Source organism: Sus scrofa, chromosome 2 (assembly GCF_054392235.1).
Source record: "Sus scrofa isolate SSC_HxYL_T2T_F1_AM1 chromosome 2, Sscrofa_HxYL_maternal_Yorkshire_Landrace_v2.0, whole genome shotgun sequence".
In the NCBI taxonomy this organism is placed as follows: Eukaryota; Metazoa; Chordata; class Mammalia; order Artiodactyla; family Suidae; genus Sus; species Sus scrofa.
Genome location: NC_139384.1, coordinates 33,221,993 through 33,241,884, shown reverse-complemented (window position 1 = coordinate 33,241,884; position 19,892 = coordinate 33,221,993). Strand labels below are relative to the sequence as shown.

Sequence of the window (19,892 nt, the reverse complement as noted above, 5' to 3'; positions counted from 1 at the left end):
GTCAGACAGGGATATTACTGTCTGCCCATATCAACTTCCCCAGACCATTATAAGCATTAATGATCTAATATGCTCAAAGGTACTTCGGGTCCTTTGGAGGAAAAGTGTCATATAAATTAGAGGCAGTATAATTAATGTAATTTAAGAAAATAGCTGCCCATACCAGAGAGGATTTAGGTTCCTGTGGCTCACAAACGACCTAGTCTTTGTGTCCTCAGGTCACTGATGATTCTTTCTAATGGAACAAAATTCGATCTTACTTATTTGAGCATATTCAACCATTCTGCATTTGGGTTTTTTTCAAGTATATAATTCCATGCCAAAATTGAACTATAATTTAAAGTTAATTTTGTCCTTATTGGAAAATGTATTTATATGTGGATCAAATCTTGAAGTAATTCATTTTAGGATAAAAGATTCTTCAGTATAAAGAAGGACAAGTAAATAATAAGCATGAATTAATTGTTTTTTGGATTAAGCAGATACTCCTCCTATACTATTACAGATAAGAAAACAGGATGTCTGGATCCACCTGATAGAATACACAAGCAATGCACAGATACATTTATTCTAGAATCTCATACTAAGGGGAAAAACAAACCCTAGGTAAATTGCTTAGAAAGAGAAGCTATAAATAAATTTGAATAGAAAGAGAAGCTATTAAATAAACTGTAACTCTAGAATGATAACCGGAAAACCAAATTATGAATCAAAAGCTGTAGAGTACAGCATGACAGATACTGTTTTTGTGAGCAAACTAAAACTTCTTTTGACATTAAACAATAAGAATTGAGGAATCCTAGGCTCGAAGGAACTCTTTGACACATCCTCCTCTGTAAATCACGGGAAAAGTCATCTTGTTTGCCCTTTTTAAAGCCTCGTCCCTTTACCGTGTTATCAGATATGACGATTAAGTGGTCATAAAGTTATATCACCATAAACATTCCAACAAGGCTCCCCTGCTCAAATCACTTCTGAAACTTTTCTTTGGGAACTGCTAAGCATTTTACTAGAAAGGAGTCGCCATTATGTCACATTATCGTTTTGTTCTGTTTTTATTTTTTATTAAGGGATAACTGATATATAATAGGTCAGCTTCAGGTGAGTAAAATGAGTCTATATTTGCAAATATTGCAAAACGATCACCTCAGTAGGTCTAGTTAGCATCTGTAACCATACGCAGTTATAAAATTATTTTTTTATGAGATGAGAACATTTAAGATCTATGCTTTTAGCAAATTAAAACCATGTAATAACACTTAAGAGTATATAACCATGCTATAGTATGTAGCGCTATTACTATAGCACCTACTATTTTTTATTTGATTTTATTGGGAGTATAGTTGACTTACAATGTGGTATTAGTTTCAGATATACAGCAAAGTGAATCGGTCATATATATAAATATATCCATTGTTTTTTCCCAACTCTATCTATTGAGTAGATTTTCCTGTGCTATACAGCAGGATCTCTTTAATCATCTATTTTATACAGTAGGGTGTATATGTTAGCCCCACCCTCCCAATTCTTCCCTCCCCTCAACAGTTTCACCTATGGTAACTCTAAGACTGGTTTTGAAGTCTGCGAGTTTGTTTCTGTTTTATAAATACGTTCTTTTGCATAATTTTTATTAGATTCCACAAATATCATGACACTTGTCTTTCTCTGTTTGACTTACTTTACTCAGTATGATAATCTCTAGGTCCATCCATGTTGCTACAAATGGCATTATTTCATTCTTTAGCATTCTCTATTATTAACCATAGTCACCAGGCTGTACTTTACATCCCCACGACGTTTTTATTTTGTTGCCATTATGTCACATCATTATTTTTTATTCAAAATGATATATCTCAACTTGTACACTTCACAACTTGTACACTTTATTTTGTTGCCATTATGTCACATCATTATTTTTTATTCAAAATGATATATCTCAACTTGTACACTCCGGTTCCTAATAATTCTGTATTGTTTAAAAGAAACAGAAGCCTTAAATGTGCAAACCATGTGAGGGAAGCATTATGTCTATGAGTTTAAAAAATAAAATGAAATCTGCCATTGACAGCCTGGCTAAAGGCTGGTCTGAAGTTTTTAAGATAGGAGCTGCTGGATAGGAATGGTTTTCAGGAGGGATGGTGACACTGTGAGGGGAGTAGGGAGATGATAGGAGACTTCTGAAGAGGGGGGATAGGGAAGGGGGAGGCCTGGCCTCCTCAGGTGTGTGGTTCAGAGGTTAATCAGAATCTAAGGACACGTCTAGGTGTGTTGGGAGTGGGATGCTTGGAAAAGAGACAGGGCCAGTTTTTTGGGGCCCTGGCAGGCCATGGGGCTCACACTTTGCTCCACAGGCAGAGTGGGCTACGGGCCCAGCAGGTCATGTGGCACAAGAGACTGTAGGGCTACTTTACCTCAAGTTCTGAGAGTAAGGGACACTTAGCAATAGAACAGAAAGGAGTCCTGGCGACTTGGGTAGTAAGTAACATTTAGTGACCATTCACTACCAGTATACTTTGAGCAACTATTATGGTATTTAACCTCACAGCAATCCTTGTAAGTTAGAGATACTTAACATTAATAATTTTCCTTTGACAGGTGAATACATTGAAAAATCACAAAATTAACAATGTGAAAACCAGGATTTAAACAGAGACAGACTAAACCCAGCCCTCATGCTCTTAACCTGACACCATACGATCTTTTAACACATTAGCAGGAGTTCCCATTGTGGCTCAGTTGTTAACGAATCCAACTAGAAACCATGAGGATCCAGTGTTGCCATGAGCTAGGGTGCAGGTCGAAGACACGGCCAGGATAAGATCCTGAGTTGCTGTGGCTGTGGTGTAGGCGGCAGCTACAGCTCGGATTAGACCCCTAGCCTGGGAACCTCCATATGCCACAGGTGTAGCCCTAAAAAAGACAAAAAAGAAAGTTTGCAGTAATTTTTAAAAAGCCCTTAAAGGATGAAAATTTTCTGCCACTGAGGATATTCAAAAATATGTGACACAAACTCGCTAATACTACTGAGAGTATTAGGGAGAAATTACAGTCTTTATAGAAGGAAATTTGACAATACATAATAAAACCATTTTTTAAAAATACTTACTCTAAATTAGGAGTTTGAGATTACCGTATATATGAAATAGATAAATAACAAGGACTTACTATATAACACAGGGAATTATATTCAATATCTTGTAATAACTTATAATGGGAAAGTATTTGAAAAAGAATATACATATATATATAAAACTGAATCACTTTGCTGTACACCTGAGACTAACACAACATTATAGATTAACTATACTTCAATTTAAAAAATGGTTTAAAAAGTATAATACATGTTCTAAATATTAAAAAAAAAATAAAGTACATATCATTGGAAGCAACAACTCTACTTACAGGAAGATATCCTACAAATGGAATTAAGGATGTTTACAAAAAGAGAGCAAGAAAGAGATTTATCACACTAGTGTGGATAATAATAAAAGAATGAAAGCACCTTAGCTTTGGCTAAATAAACCAGAATGTACCCATACAGCAGAAAGTGGTGCTGTAAATTTTTTAAAGTTACAATACAATATGCACAGCTCTATGAATTTTTAAAAATATTCATGAAGCAAAAACCCTTAAAGCGTAAAGATTTGGTGCTATTGAGGATATTCCAAGTAGAAAGGAGAAAAATTTCTCAAACGCTACACATCAAATAATAATTATTCTGGAGATAAGATTATGGAGGAATGTATATTTTCTGCTTTGCACATGTCAAAAACTTGAATTTTTATAATGTATATGTATCTTATTTATATCGAAAGTATTCTTTTTTTGGGAAAAAGTATTTTAACCATATTTGTTGATGTGGAAAGCTGTTCACAATATATTGTTAAAATGAAAAATAGACTACGAAACAGTATCACTGTAAGATCTTTATTTCGGTAAAAAGTGTGTGTGTGTGTGTGTGCGTGCAGGTGTGTGAGCATTTATATCAATAGAAAACATTCTCTGTAGAGTCACACTATTCTCTATTTAATAGAAAACACGTTGTAAAAATGTTAACCGTGGCTATCTCTAACCACAGGTAATTTTGTTATCTCCTTCTACTTATCTTTATTTTCTAAGTTATCAGGAATGAACATGTATTACATGTATTATAAGAATAAAATAAATAACCCAGGCTGTGAAAACTTTTCCTAAAGACCAGCTCCAAAACTTTGGGCCAATAGGTAGGTCACTAGAAAAGGAACACAGTTTCCTAATGTGATTATCCTGAAAGGGGCAAAATCAATTTGTGTGTCTACATCTGAGATATCTGCTACAGTCACACGTGGCTGTAACCATGTCTAACACAGCACTCCTACAAATACGAAGAAACCTCTTCTTGAGGTTTTCCTCAGGAGCACTTTCATTCTTTCTTTTAGGCCTCGAGAAGCTGAAACTCAGAGCTATTAAAAGACAACCCAGAGTAAAGAAAAGCCCTAATTATAAGTTCATGGCATTGGTGCTATGTTAAAAGGGACCTTGAGGGCCTAGATTGTTGTATATAAACTTTCAGCTGAAAGAACAGGCCACCCAGAACTCTGTCCTTTTTTTTTTTTTTTTCTATAACCACTCTTTTTTATTGAAGTATAGTTGATTTTCAATGTTGCGTTAATTTCTGGTGTAAAGCAAAGAGATTCAGTTATACACACACACACACGAATTCTTTATCATAATTTTTCCACTATGACTTATTGCAGGATATTGAATATAGTTCCCTATGCTATACAGTAGGACCTTGTTCATCTATTTTATACACGGTGGTTTGTATCTGCTAATCTCAAACTCCTAGTTTATCCCTTAGCCACCCCCTTTCCCTCTGATAAACATAAGTCTTTTTAATTATACTATAGAAAACAAAATAATCACTACAAATCCTTTTTAAGTATTTCTGCACCGTATATAGGAATCACTAACAACAGCCAACTGGATACATACTTTGAGAACAAAAAGAAAAAAGAAGGGCAGGGCAAGACATTTTAAGTACAGTACAACATAATTTTAAAGTTTCAGTCAAAAGTGCAGGCAGGGAAAAAAAAAAGTCCTGTTCTTTATGTTCATTCGTTCAGTCAGTGAGTGAACAACCATTTGTGTGAACCAAGCATGTTCTAGGCCCTACTTGAACTAGGTGTACGAGGAGCAATGATGTAACAGCCACAGGAAGGGTGGCACAGATACCTGACCAAGGAGGTAAGGGAAAGAGAACCACTCATAAAAGATGAAATTCTCCCAGAGGAGAAAGTCATTCCAGGAAGTGGAAACAGAGTTTGCAATGGGAAAGTGGTGTGGAAAGGGATGTGCATTTAGGAAATGGGAAAATGAGTTTCCGTTGAGGCTCAGTGGTTAACAAACCCAACGAGCATCCATGAGGTTGCAGATTCCATCCCTGGCCTCGCTCAGTAGGTTAAGGATCTAGCATTGCCCTGAGCTGTGCTGTAAGTCACAGATCAGATCCTGCGTTGCTGTGGCTGTGGCTGTGGCGTAGGCTGGTGGCTACAGCTCCAATGTGACCCCTAGCCTGGGAACCACCACGTGCTGCCAGTGTGGCCCTTAAAGACAAAAAAAAAGAAAAGAAAAAAAGGAAATGGGAAGAGAGTTGGTGTGGATGTAACTGAAATTGGAAATAAGGTGGGTGTGTCATCAAATGCTAAGATGTCCATTTGTGCAGCATCCATGGGCATGTGTGCATCTGCAAGAAAAAGGCTACTAAATATATTGCAAAGATGAGAGAGTACAAGAGGGATGATTAGGAAAGAACAGCAAAGAGGCACAGGCTGGAAGACCACACGTGACCCACTGCTCACAAAGGTGCCTTTGGGCAGTTCAGCGGTTCAGAATTTACTAGCAATAAACACAATAGCATTTTTAACTGGCAATTAATCTAGAGTTGGCAGGTTTACATCTAAGTCTAGTCTGTGGATGAGATGCATTTTTGCCAAGATAAAAAGAAAACGCACAGTTCCCATTGCGGCTCAGCGGAAACGAACCTGACTAGGATCCATGAGGACATGGGTATGGTCCCTGGCCTTGCTTAGGGAGTTAAGGATCCATGAGCTATGGTGAAGGTCACAGGCAGGGTTTGGATCCTGCAGTGCTGTGGCTGTGGTATAGACGGTGGTGCAGACGGACAGCTGAAGCTCTAATTCAACCTCTAGCCTGGGACCTTCCATATGGCACAGGCTTGGCCCTAAAAAAGCAAAAAAAAAAAAAAAAAAAAAAAGGAAAAAAAAGACAAGAAAATGACATAATGGACTAGGATCCCAGTGCACCTCACCAAAGCTTATTCATTCCTGACATCTCATCTCTGTAGCATCCCTGAGACCATAGGACTTAATGGAACTATAGGATTTAACCACCACTTTAAAGGGTATTTCTTTAGAAGAGACCTGTCTGTACCTCTTTCCCACAACTCTGGTGTAAGAGAAATGATATAGACCCAACTCAGGCTCTAAGACTACATATGCCTAAGTGTGTGTGTTTAAAAAGGTAGATATTTAAAAACCACCATTTAACCCAGGATATGGTCCTTTCAGTAGGAATCCAAAACTCCTGACTGGGAATGAAGAAAGACAAGGAGAACACATGTGGGAAGTAGAGCTTGATGGACCCAAGAAAAACATCCTCAGGTCACGTCCTAGTTGCATGGTCTTAGGTAAGTTAACTTCACGAAAGCTCAGTTGCCTCCTAAGAAATAGAGAAGCTAATAACAGCTTACTCCTAGATAACAGAAGCTACTTCGCAAGTTATTTTGATGACTGCATGAAGGGATACATGTAATTGAGGGGTGCAGGGAAGAGGTAGAGCATCTAGCCCCGTCCAAGTTCCAGTCCCAATGTGATCGTTAATTGTCTGAGCGACCTTCAGTAATTCACATAATCTCTCTGGCCTCAGTTTCCCCTTCCATCAAAGGAGGAGGTGGGACCTCCAAGTCCTTTTGCAATCCTAATGCTCTGTCCTCTTAGTGTAATTTTAAGAGGAAGACTTGTCTTCAGCTTCTACTCTTAAGCTTTTTTGGGGTCCCTCTTACCCTCTAAATTCCTCTTTAAACCTAGGGTGCCCAGTCCTTTCTGGTTTCTTTTGGATTCCTTGCCACTTATTCTGTTGTCTCCCTCTGTTGAAAGTTGTTCACAGGTCAGGGGCTGTGTTAAGAATGGTACAAGGAGTTCTCACTGTGGTACAGTGGGTTAAGAATCTGACTGTAGCAGCTCGGATCACTGCAAAGGCACAGGTTCGATCCCTGACCCAGTGCAGTGGGTTAAAGCATACAGTGTTGCTGCAGCTGTGGCACAGGTTGCAGCTGTGGCTAGGATTCAGTTCTTGGCCCAGGAACTTCCATATGCCTCAGGTGCAGCCATAACAAAAATAAGTAGATACATAAATAAATTAACAAATAAATTAATTAATTTAACAAATGGTATAAGCTTGGAGTTCCTGTTGTGGCACAACGGGCTTGGCAACGTCCTGGGAGGGCTGGGACGCAGATTCGATATCCAGCCCAGCACAGTGGCTTCTGGATCTGGCATTGCCACACCTGTGGCTTCGGTCGAGACTGCAACTCGGATCTGATCCCTGGCTCCAGAATTCCATATGTCACAGGGAGGCCAAAAAAGAAAAAAATAAAAATTGGTATAAGCTCTATCACAGAGCACATTCTCACAACAACTCTGGGGTATATTATTATTATTGTACCCATTTTACAAATGAGAAAAGCAAGGCTCTAGAGTTTAAGCAACTTATCAAAGGAAGGAATTGAATGCAGGCTCTTTCCAGCTGCTCATAGTCATTACAGGCCACACTATCTTTCCAACCTTTGGCTCCACCTAGCTTGAGTTCTATCTTCTTATGACCCTGTGCTGTGCTCACTTATCTCATAGATTACTTTGCATTAATAACTTTGTGTTACTCCTGCCAGGTGGCATCTATACATAATACTAACCAAGACCCACCATCTCCAGACCAACAGAAACTCATGATGGGATTCTCAGTCCCTGTAGCTGGTAGGTCAGGGTGAGGGTCAAGACTGGCAGTGCTTAAATACATCTTTCAAATAACAGCACATGGTCAAACAGCCACTCAATTTCCACATGAAGCAGCTGAGAGCAACTACATTTTAGTTCAAGCCTAAGGTCTGCAAGCTTCCTAGCTGCCATAAGCCTACTCTAACATCATGGAATAGGAAAGGAAAAGGGCGTATATTTTAGGATCAGACAACCCCATGTTTACTCATCTCATGAACTTGGGTAGATTTCTTAGCCTCTCTTTCTTTTCTGCTAAATGATCTTGGGTAAGCCAGCCCCATTAAGCTTCGGATTCCTCATGTGTAAAATGGAGGTAACATTAGCCACCTTAGAAAGATGTCATAGGGATAGAACAAGGGCCTGGTCTGTAGCAGAAACAGATTAGCCCATTGGAAAAACAAAGGCGCCTGGGGGCTGGTCGGGTTATTTCCAAGAATCTGGATAGTCTAGGGTAAAGAGATGGAAATCAATGAGAGGTACACTGGACTCTAAGTGTCTGCCCAATGTGGGCAGGCCCATGCTGGTGAGAGGTGGATGCCCTATTATGGCAAAGCCCTAGACTGGTCTGACCCTTGACTCCACTGCTAGGCCACCTGGCAGCTGTTGCTAGAAGCACTTTTTTTCAGGGGAGAGGCTCCCAACTGAGCCAAGTGGTAGAGTGTAATCATATACCATCTCTCACCCACACCATCTCTCACCCTCAGAGCACCTTGAGGCTGCCAGGGTAACTGAGCTATTCTGGGCCTCCCCTTTGGATCCTAACTTCTCTATCTTCCTGCAGGCTCCCTTCAGCCTCACAGTCTGCACCCCCTGCTGAGACCTCTTCCTTCTGTTTCAGGAGATCTGAGTGGAAATGGGAAGAGAAGGAACTGACCTAGCAATTGGACCTCAGCATGTTATTTCCTTAGTTATGGCACTTTTCCATTTATGGAATACATTCCCTTATAAAATCTCCCAGGGTTTCCTTCTAATCTATGAAATAATTCCTCCAACCTCTTCTTGTTTTTACCCTTTAAATATCTGTTGATGGTTCATTCGTCACATTCCCCATTCATTTATTAATGGGCCACAAAAACTTCCTAGCTGCAATCATTTACTGATTAATCGGTACAACAAACCAGAAAGACAGGTAGTATTAATCCTTGGTTCTGCAGAGGGAAACCAAGGGGAAAAGCGAGGTTAACTCAGCTGCCCAAGGTCAGCAGCTAAACAAGATTATAACCAGGATCTACCCTGTCTGGTATTTCTATAAACACTTCCCACAGTGTTAACTCCCTTTCTTGACAAATCAACATTGTCAAGGCAGCTAGATCAATTCTGTGTTGACATTCTCTTGTCACAGAACAGTTCAAAACTGTCAAAAATCCAACCCCAAATAATTCTGTCTGCTAATAGTTCATAAATGCAAGTTGCTGAAATGAACAGCGAATCGTACTTGAAAGCAAATTTGACAGATGTAAAAAAAGAGGGAGAAGATCCAGATTCTAGGCCCGGCTCTGCCACTAAGAGACTCTGAAAAAGTCACTTAACTTCTCTGCATCTGAGTCACTTGTGAAAATGGGCTGATGCTGCATGATATTTAAGAGAGCTTTCCATTTTTACGTGAGATGACTGAATACCTACTGAAACAGTACAAAATACAAAGCTCCAACATCCCCCGTTGCCAAGAGTGTCATAAATCGGTATATTCAGTACACAGCTACGATTCCCTTGAAAGCAAGAGGCCAATATAGAGCAGGAACCATAAACAATTTCATATCCTTTGACTTAGTAATTTAGCTCATATAATATTTTACCCCAAGAAAGAAGTCAATGGAAGCAAAATGACATACCCAAGTGAAAATGCACATTTCAGCACTAGCTTCAGAGGAAAAATTGTTATCAATTTAAATGTTCATTTTTAGAGGGCAGTTTTTCATTGAACAAAAATACAGAACAATACAAATGTCATTTTGCTATCAAAAAGGACACGTGAAAATTACACAAAACCATGTAAAATCTTATCAATATTATCAAATGAAAATACACAAAAGTCAAAGAGCAGCTATATACTCTGATATCAGTTATATAAAAGGTAGGCAGATGTGCAAGGTCACAGGAAAACTCAAACAGTTATGCCATTAGTTAAGCTTATTGTTTATTTTTTAAATATTTTAACGATTTTTAACAAATATTATTTTCCATTAACACATACACTTTATCATTTAATCAGTTATTTAAAAACTTCTCAAACCCTACTTTGGTTTGATGGACAACGAAGTTTCAAGTTTCTGCCTAAATCTCCCAAGTAATTTTTCATTGACCGACATATTCTTCATGACTTTATTCTTCTGGAGTGATTTCTGCTCTTTACTATGTAATTCTTTAGTGTCTTTAGAGACTCTGAAATCTGAGAACCTTGCACTTCTTTCTCACCTAAGAGGATTCTTAAAAGGATCTGTCATCCGATCCCCACTATGAATAACCCCATGATTGCCTTGTAATGCTAATATTTGGCAACTGCCTGACCCAGGAGTCAACATTTTTCCAAGAATCCAGACCCATAGGTGCCTCTGCAGCAACCACAAAGTTGTCAATACCCTTTTCACAGTGCATAGGGTAGTTTCATATTCCAAATTTTTGGAGCTTTACAGTGAGACGTCTCATCTTTCCTGAGGTCCTAGGACACCCTTCTGGTTCCCTTGGGTGAAGCTGCCCCCAAGCAGCCCTGTCCTGGACCCTCCCTTCATAAAAGGGCTTTCACATCCTCCTCCCTTCCTTAGAAATGTTCTCTTACTGGTAGGTTTTTGCTCGAAATATCTGGGAAAGACTGCAGAGCCAATGAATTAAAAATATGAGCCCAGGTCTCGTGTGTGCCAATGAATGCCCTCATTAAAGCAGAATGAGTGAGATGAGATCGGTTTCAAAGCTTTCCATCCCTTTGCCCCAGAGCCGCCGAGGCCAGGCACTGAAAGGATGCACAGTAAAATTAAATATCTAAAAATTCATCTTTAATTAACAGAATTGGATTAAAGCTAGACACCACCGCATATCATACGAGAAATGGCTGAGCTGGCTTCCAAGTGCTCTAATTCAATTAGGACACAGTGAGTGACACTCGGACGGGAAAGGTTAATTGGGGCCGCCAGAACGCAATCATTCCTTACCTAACCAGTCATTAAACTTCTTAACCTCTGAGGGCAGTCCCAGCTCGGTGAAATCGCCTGTGTGGAGAAGGATGTCCCCATAAGGCATCTGGATACCATCTGTTCTGGAGTGTGTGTCTGAGATGCAGACAAACCGCGTGTGGCCCGCTGGTTTTGGAGTGTCATATGGGATGGGGTCGACCCTAAAGTAGACATAACAGATCCCATAACAGTTAAATATATTAGAACCCTCGAAATTGTCATCGCACATACATATTGACTGTTATCCGTGAAAGCACCCAGGCAAACTGATGCAAAGACAGGAGGGCCCACTGGTAACAAGGGACATTTTGGGGTGCAAAGGAGATAGCATCACCCGTCTACAAACCCACTGGGCAAATTCCAAAAAGTCTTACTTACCTGGTAGGAAAATGAAAAGGTCAGACTAGCTCACATGTAGAATCAGAAATAACCCAGGACCCTGACAGAGTGATTGATGGTGAAGTTTCGGGATACTGAACCCCAAATGGGGAAGCAAAATGATGCTGTTGTTTCTCTGATCATGCTCCAATTGATCCCACGACTCATTAAGATTCGGCTAACTAATTTATTCCTCCTTAAACATGCATAACTGAAGCAATGAGCGAGTTTGCAGAGACCACTCTGCACATGCTTTGCCAACTGAGACGTGAAGAGTCACAGATAGCGCTTAGATTAAATTTCTTTTCTAGAACCATTCCATACCTCTGTCTTCCTGTTCTCGTGAAGAGAGTCACAAGTCAAATTGTGGGGAGGGGAGGGGACTCCAAAGTTAAGAGGGCTTTTAAATTAAACACTGGATGTTCCAAGAACTTTGTCCAGCTCCTTCTTTACCACCATGAATTATCTGCGGTCCCAGTTACACCTTAGACTACGTGGAACGCTCATGTGCCTTGGGCAAAGAGTCTATTCAGCACAAATAGGAAGCCTCTTAATGGGCGCGTATAGATCTACATATGCATTAATATATGTACAGTTTTAGAGACCTAAGCACTGTGAAATTACACAAGGGCATAAGAATCAAAAGGCAAAATGATCAACCCGAAGCAAAGAAAATGAAACAGAACATTCTCATTTAATTGAGTGTAACAAAGTGTGCTAAATAAACTTGGTAAAGAAATGCAAATCTGACTCTTCGAGCATACAGTTTTAATTATTTAAAGGGTTTATAGCAGAGTTAAGGACGCTTTAACTATATTAACTCTACACTGACAGCTTCCTTTAATTTCTCTGCAGGAATGTACACTTACTTTGGATTATGGGTGAAAAGAAGCAGTTATCAAAGCAAAGAGAAGGTCACAAGAGAAGCAACTATGCAACGAGATGAGAGTGTAAAACGTTAAATAAGGAACAATATTTCATATTGCAGCCCCACCCTGGGTCGTTAACATGCAGCAGAGAACACAGGGAAAGCTCAACAGAGATTCCTTGTACATGTAGCCTCGAAAGGCTTTGTTTAATTTTTCCTCCCTTTCCTCACTTTTTTGAAAAAGAAACAATCTGTTTTTAACCATGGCAATTTTCATGAGGGAAATAAAGACATCCTTACACAACCAGCTAGTACTGCATTTCTTTAACAGTTAATCCTTTTTTAAAAATGGTTTTTATTTTTTCCATCATAGTTGATTTACAGTGTTCTGTCAATTTCTACTGTATAGCAAAGTGACTCAGTCATATATTCTTTATATACATTCTTTTTCTCACATCATTCTCCGTCATGTTCCATCACAAGTGACTGGATATAGTTCCCTGTGCTATACAGCAGGAGCTCATTGCTTATCCACTCCAAATGCAATAGTTTGCATCTATTAACCCCAGACTCGCAGTCCATGCCACTCCTTCCCCCTCAGCAACCACAATTTAATCTTTTAATTTTATTTTATCTCTGTCAGAGAAGAAGGGACAAAAGGAAGAAGAAAGGAGAGCTGGAAGAAGACAGAAAGGAGGAAGGAGGATTGGAAACCCCAAAGAAAGCTTAACTTCTACAAAAAAAAAAAAAAAAAAAAAGGATTTTCCTGTAAAGGTTAGAAGTTAACACTGCCATTATCATGGAGAAAATTCACTAATGCACAGAGAGCTCTTGAGTGACCTAGAAGCCCTCCTCATTGTAGCTAAAGCTGATTTTTAAAAATATGTATAAAAATGTTTGGTGTCTACCTTTCTCTATGATGCCCAGTCTCAGTGGTTCTATTCGCACCGCACCAACTGGTATGGTCTGTCTGCCAAGGGTAGTTTTCCCACAGCAGACAGCGCCACCCACTGAAAGTGGTCCATGATGTATTCCTATACCTGAAGTGAGGATGCTTGCAAAATGGGACTACCAAAACCACCAACACCTGAATGAAAATTAAATCAATCAACCCCTGGCCTTTAAACATACAAATAAATTCAATATTTATACATCTTTATTTTCCGGTACCGTTCTCACCCTAATGGTAAAGTCTAGACAAAGCCCAGTTTCTCTTCCTTTCCATAGTGCCACTAAGCTATGGGCCCAAGTACGGCATCAAAATCCTGTAGGAGTCCATCCGAATTTATCAGAGGGACACCGTAATCATCATTTCGAATTGATAAAGCAGAAAGGAGCAAAGATATAAATCCCCTAAGCCCCGATTCTTTGAACCTACTCATTTTAGAGAAGAAAATCGTCACACAGGACAGAATGTGTTTCCCACCTTAGCTCTACACTAGGCAATCACTTTCTAAGACAACTGGAATACCACTCAATGTTTGAGCAGCTTCAAAGTCCTCCCCCACCTTCCCACCTTCTCCAGTGAAATACGTACCTATCCAACAGAATTAATGATGAAATAAAGTCCAAGGAATAGAAAAATAGAGGGGATAGGAAAAAGGGAGAAAATATGTCCTCCCTAGCTTTGAGCTGAAATAAAATAATGAGCCAGAAGGACACCGGAGGACCAAGAAGGCCCACCCATCAACACCACCAACTGGACGTCATCAGAGAAAAACAATCAGTAAGATGTCTGGGAAAGATATGGAGGATGGATTCAGAGTAGAGGATTGGGAAGTGGCAGGGGGCAGGTATAAAAATGCAAATGCAGAATTTACATACATCCCCTGACCCAGAGAGACTATGTCCTTTGAGACCCGCGGGACTAAGTATAAGAAGACATGATGTGTCAGAGCCACGCTGCAAGTAACATGATGAATATCACTGGGGGGGGGGTGTCATAGGAAGGAAGACACTTCCACCCAAAAAGACATTCAGAGTTGAAAATAAGATGTCTAGTAGAGTAGGCAAGTTGCAGTGGATATAATTAAAGTCGAGACACCCTTAGGGAAACTACTATTTCCAAATTGGGCCTTGGGTAAACACTTTGAAAAGGCAAGACAGCACAACATTTTCCTGTAAAAGCATGTTTAAGGGAGCCCCTGACTGCTATCAGAAGATCTACCTGTTCACATCCTGTGAAGACCCTCCTGCTATATTTCCCCTCTTAGTTAACAACTTTACCATTCACTGTTTATGCTGCTGACTTCTCACATGACCTAACATTTCCCCTAAGGCATCATGTCAAATATCCTAGCAAGTGAGTATCTTACCAAGGCAATCTAACCCCCAGAGCCAGATTCAAACAGCAGAGCAAGATTTGCACGTACATCTGAGTACGCCCAGGGGAAAACAAGATGACATGGGAAGATGAGAAGAAAACACAGCAGCTTAAAATCCCAGAGCTGGACAAAACCTTAGGGGGCATCAGGTTCAATGTTTTCTATGAAGCTTGAATCTCTACCCCTTCCCTGCCTAGCTGACGTCAATTTTCTCTCCAAGGTTTCCAGAGAAGGGGAGCTCCTGCATTCCCTCTCCCCTTGACCCCTAGGGTGTCTGTTTCTGGTTACTGACAGCTCTACTTGCTAGAAAGTTCCCGATCCAGAAACTCTGAGAAAGCCGAGCGTGGTCCAAAATGACTTGGCCTGGAGCCTGAAGACCGAGTAACAAGTTGGCTGAGTTATTTGTTTCAGGCAAATTATTTCATTCTTTTGGCCTCGATTTTTTCCTCATCTGTAAAATGGGGGTGATAATGCCTAATCTACGATATTGCTCTAAGGCTATAAATCGTCAAGTACTGGGTCTGGCACACAGCTCATGCTCTGAAAGTAGAGATGAAGAATGATGGAAGCTTGGAGACAGTCTGGCTCTGAATCCCACTCCACATTTATTAGCCGTGTGACACCAAACCATGTGCTTTACTCCTGTGCCTTAGTTTCCTCACCACTGAGACGGATATAAAAATAGTACCTAACTCACAGGATTACCAGGAGGAGAAAAAATAATAATGTACTCAATGCCTGGCACATAGCAGACAATAAATGTTAGCTTCGCTTTTTTTTAAAACTAGGAAGTAATATTTTTACTACTAGTAGGAGTCACAGGAAATTTATTTCTCTGACTGCCATGTCTCCTTTCATTACACTGAAATAACAATAGGTAACTTGGTGAAATTCAAGAAGATCACACATACAACAACCCGCATAGCACTCGGCACACAATCCACAGTCAGTAAAAACATTCATTTCCTTCCTGTCACTTCCTTCTCCATCCTAGATCTGCACTCTGAAATAACAGAGGAAAACTCAGCCCCTTTCCCTTTGACAGTTCTTCAAAGATTTGAAGACATGTATTATAATCCCTTGAAATCGTCTCTAACCTGGTTGAGTAGCCAGTTTCTTTAACGTTTCCTTGATAGGATTTCAAGCGCCCTCAGAATCCTGATGATCTCCTTGATATAATCTGATTGGGCAGAACCCCTCCATCTTCAGTGTCCAAAGTCATAAGCCATGTGAATTCATGGACCAGTGAGCTGTTTATCAGAGACAAGTGCCAGTACAGGTGGTAGAGAATCAACAGTGCTGGATGCCCTGGAGGACTTTTCTAGAGAGGACCTGAGCGATCGTCTTAATTGGTGTTCTAATTAAGTCTCTAGGTCTTGGGCCAAAGCCTCCAGTTTTGTTCTTGAAGCTTGACTGTCCAATGTTGATATATCCCATTGCCTATTCAAACAAATAAACCATTCTCATTTATTCAGTCTTGACTCATTAGAGCTTTTTTTTTTTTTAACACCCATAAAAAAAACCTATATGATAATATTGCTTCTACTATGGAATCCTCTTCTGGCTGTATCTGTTATTTTTTCTGATAACAAATTTATGCAGTGTTGCAAGTCCCATTGATAGAGCTTCAGAAAAGCTGTAAATCATGTGGTTTGTTATGACACGGATTTCTTCTTTAAGCCAAGTGTGCAGTAAAAGCCTTATGTACACAATTAGCCTCTACTTCAGTGTCAGAATAGACTGTAACCCTCACAAAGCATTTTAACAGGATTTCGATGTATTTAACCATCCCCCAATCCACTTGGAACCCTCATGTTGTTTTTAATGCATTCCACTGACTTTAAAAAGTTCTCCAATGTGATATTACAGCGTTGACGTTTATCCTGAAAATTTAGATGGCACAAGAGTTAAAATTACGTTCGTGATGCTACACCACCACCCTAGACATGAGAATTCAGTCTGTTCTCTACTTGATTGTTCGATAAAGAGCATCTAGTCACGTATGATAGGGCATGATAGAGGATAAGGCAAGAAAAAGAATGTATATACGTATGTGTGACTGGGTCACTTTGCTGTACAGTAGAAAATTGACAGAACACTGTAAACCAACTACAATGGAAAAAAATCATTTAAAAAAAGACATGTAAAAGCTGCCACCAAAACAATGAATAAATAAATACTAGGCTTAACAGAATTTTTAGACTGGAAAGGACTTCAGAGATGATCTAATCCTGTGTTTCGCCTCTTTGCATATTTTCTTCATAGTTTTTGCTTTTCTGTGTGTACTGTAACTTAATTTGTCTTACAGTTTCTGCACTTTTTTTTTTTTGGTTTTCTCTAAACAATATCATCTATGAAGTGGATATGCTGGCTGTATTTTGCAAATACACATTGAAAGAAATAAATAATTACTAAAACGTTAAGGTTTGTCCACTCTAAAAAAGTAAGAGTCAAGTTTTCTAACTTTCAATTCACTTCTCTACGTACTTAATTTTGGAAACTAAAAATCCGCCTGCACTTGGAGAAAAAAAAATGATAAAATTTATAAAATGCCAGCAAATCTACCACCTAAACTCTTGCAGCCATTGCTATCTAGAGACTGCTCACTGGAGTTCATGGCCAAAAATATGCAAGTTTTAGGACTCCATACACCGACCCCTCAATTCTTATGTACATTATCCAGTTAAATGGAGTTTCTTAAAACCTCAAAAAACTGCACATTATAGTTCATTGGGAAAATAAGCAATATAAAACCTTATTTTTAGAATATTGGTAAAAATAAAGAGTGTTTCTCATTCCCAGAGATGTCAAGTCACATGTGCAAACTGATGGTAAAAATAAAGAGTGTTTCTCATTCCCAGAGATGTCAAGTCACATGTGCAAAATGTTTCCAAATACAGGTGTCATTAGAGGGGCTACTTTAGCTGACAGATAGGCCTCATTAAAAAGCGCTCTGATGAGGTACCCTGACGGCTCAACAGGTTAAGGGTCTGGCTTTGTCACTGCCGTGGCACTCGTTCCATCCCGGGCCCAGGAATTTCCCTAGGCTGCAGGCATGGCCAAAATAAAATAAACTAAAATAAAGAGCTCTGGTTGTGGCATCCGGGCCTTCCTGTACTCCCACTACCATGGTCATCAATTAGTGGACAAGGCACTTCCCCACTTCTGTCTCTGTTCTTCAAGTGTGAAAAGAAAGGCAGGACCAAAGGATTGGTCGCATGATTCCTGTGCAAGCCTTTTAGAAACAATTCAGCCTCTCTAGCAGCTTAAAACATCTTCTGTCTCTTTGCAATTTTATTTTCTTTCCAGACAATGCAAAGATAAATGCAGTCCAGACCCATACCAAATATAATCAGAGCAAGCCAGACTTTATACATAAGAGAAGCGAAACTGCAATTTAGGACCAAAGAGACCTCCCAGGTATTTCTAGTGTAAGAGAGAACAATGAAGCTAGATTCTAGTTACCACAATAAAACAAAAATTAAAGGATATGGGATTTAACTAGTGGCTTCAGAAATGGGGCTGTTCTCATTTTTCTAAAACTCTGAGCTGGTAAAACTTTCCCAGTTTAGCCATGATGCCCCAGAACAGCAACGGTGCTGAAACACAGTAAGTAAGCATAGCAGAACCAGATGTAAAAACACACTCAAATTTGTACCAAGGGCACTGCTTTTCTTTAACTGCTGAACTGCTGGATCAACACTATTCTACCACAGACTAATTATCGTTAACAAAGCCCACTGCATGGAGTGTGTCTCATCTATTTTTTTCCTTATAAAAGTACAGTGCTGACATTCAATGACTATTAAGTGGTAACAATTTAATTCTTTGAGCACTGAATGTGACAGGAATCCCTGGTCCTTCTGCTGGTCCCACTGGAGGTGTTTTGGTGCCAGTCAGGCTACCTACTGTGGGAGCCACTGTAGCCTCTCAAGATGGCATATGGTTGGGTCATAAATACCATGACTGGAGATGTGTTGTCCAGGGTTAAATGCTTCTGACTCTTTTAACTTAACAACCAAGTTAATTTGCTTACACTTCTGGGTACTGGCCTTGCATTTGAAAAAAAAAAGGGCATGTGACACTGTACTGACTGCCTGTTACTCCACACAGTCAGGTAGTCAGTCAACAACAATTTCTTAAGCACCTACCTACAGGCCAGGTGCCATGCTAAGTGCTAGGAAGACAAAGCAGCAACGAGGGTGTTTCCTTCCAGGATTCTGCAGTTGATCTGCCAGTACATTACAGGCACACCTCAGAGTTACTGTGGATTCAACACCACACCATAAGAAAGCGAATATCGCAAGAAAGCAAATCACATGAATTTTGTTGGTTTCCCAAAGCATGTACAAGTCATGTTTATTATAGTGTAGCCTATTAAGTGCACAATAGCATTATATATAAAACAACAATGTACATACTTTAAATGAAAAAAATTATAGCTAAAAAATGCTATCATTTGAGCCTTTCTCAAGTTGTGATCTTTTTGCTGGTGGCGGGACTTGCCTTGATGTTAGTGCCTCCTGACTGATCAGGGTGGTGACTTCTGAAGGCTGGAGAGGCTTTGGCAATTTCTTAAAATAAGACCACAGTGAAGTTTGCCACATCAACTGATTTTTTTCCTTTCACAAATAATTTCTCTGTAGTATGCAATGCTTTTTGATAGCATTTTATCCATAGAACGTCTCTCAAAGCTGGAGTTGGTCTGCTCAAACCCTGCTGCTCCTTTATTAGCTAAATTTATGTAGTAGTTTAAATCCTCTGTTGTCATTTCAATAATCTTCACAGCATCTTCACCAGGAATAGATTCCATCTGAAGAAACCTCTTTCTTTGCTCATCTATAAGAAGCAACTCTTCATCCATTAAAGCTTTATCATGAGGTTGTAGCAATTCAGTTACATCCTCAGGCTCCACTTCTAATTCTAGTTCCCTTGGTATTTCCTGTTACTTCCCCCACTAAAGTCTCGAACCCCTCAAAGTCATCCATGAAGGCTGGAGTCAATTTCTTCCCAATTCTTGTTAATGTTGATGACCTCATCTCATGAATCACAAGTATTCTTAATGGCACCTAGAACAGTGAATCCTTTCCAGAAGGTTTTC

At 39.7% G+C, this 19,892-nt stretch overlaps 1 protein-coding gene across 21 annotated transcripts in view; it reads right to left on the bottom strand.

Annotated features, from left to right (window-relative positions):
- MPPED2 (metallophosphoesterase domain containing 2) overlaps positions 1-19,892 on the bottom strand; it is a 181,187-nt gene that overhangs the window by 116,230 nt on the left and 45,065 nt on the right. For 15 of the 21 annotated variants that reach the window (XM_085011588.1, XM_085011580.1, XM_085011582.1 and 12 more), the window contains one exon: positions 11,201-11,382. The exons of the other annotated variants lie outside the window; for them this stretch is intronic. Coding sequence is in view for 7 of the 15 variants with exons in the window: in XM_003122896.6 (XP_003122944.2) it covers positions 11,201-11,382 (182 nt within the window). In the remaining 8 variants the exon portion in view is untranslated. The remainder of the gene's footprint in view (positions 1-11,200; positions 11,383-19,892) is intronic. 21 annotated transcript variants of the gene reach the window in all.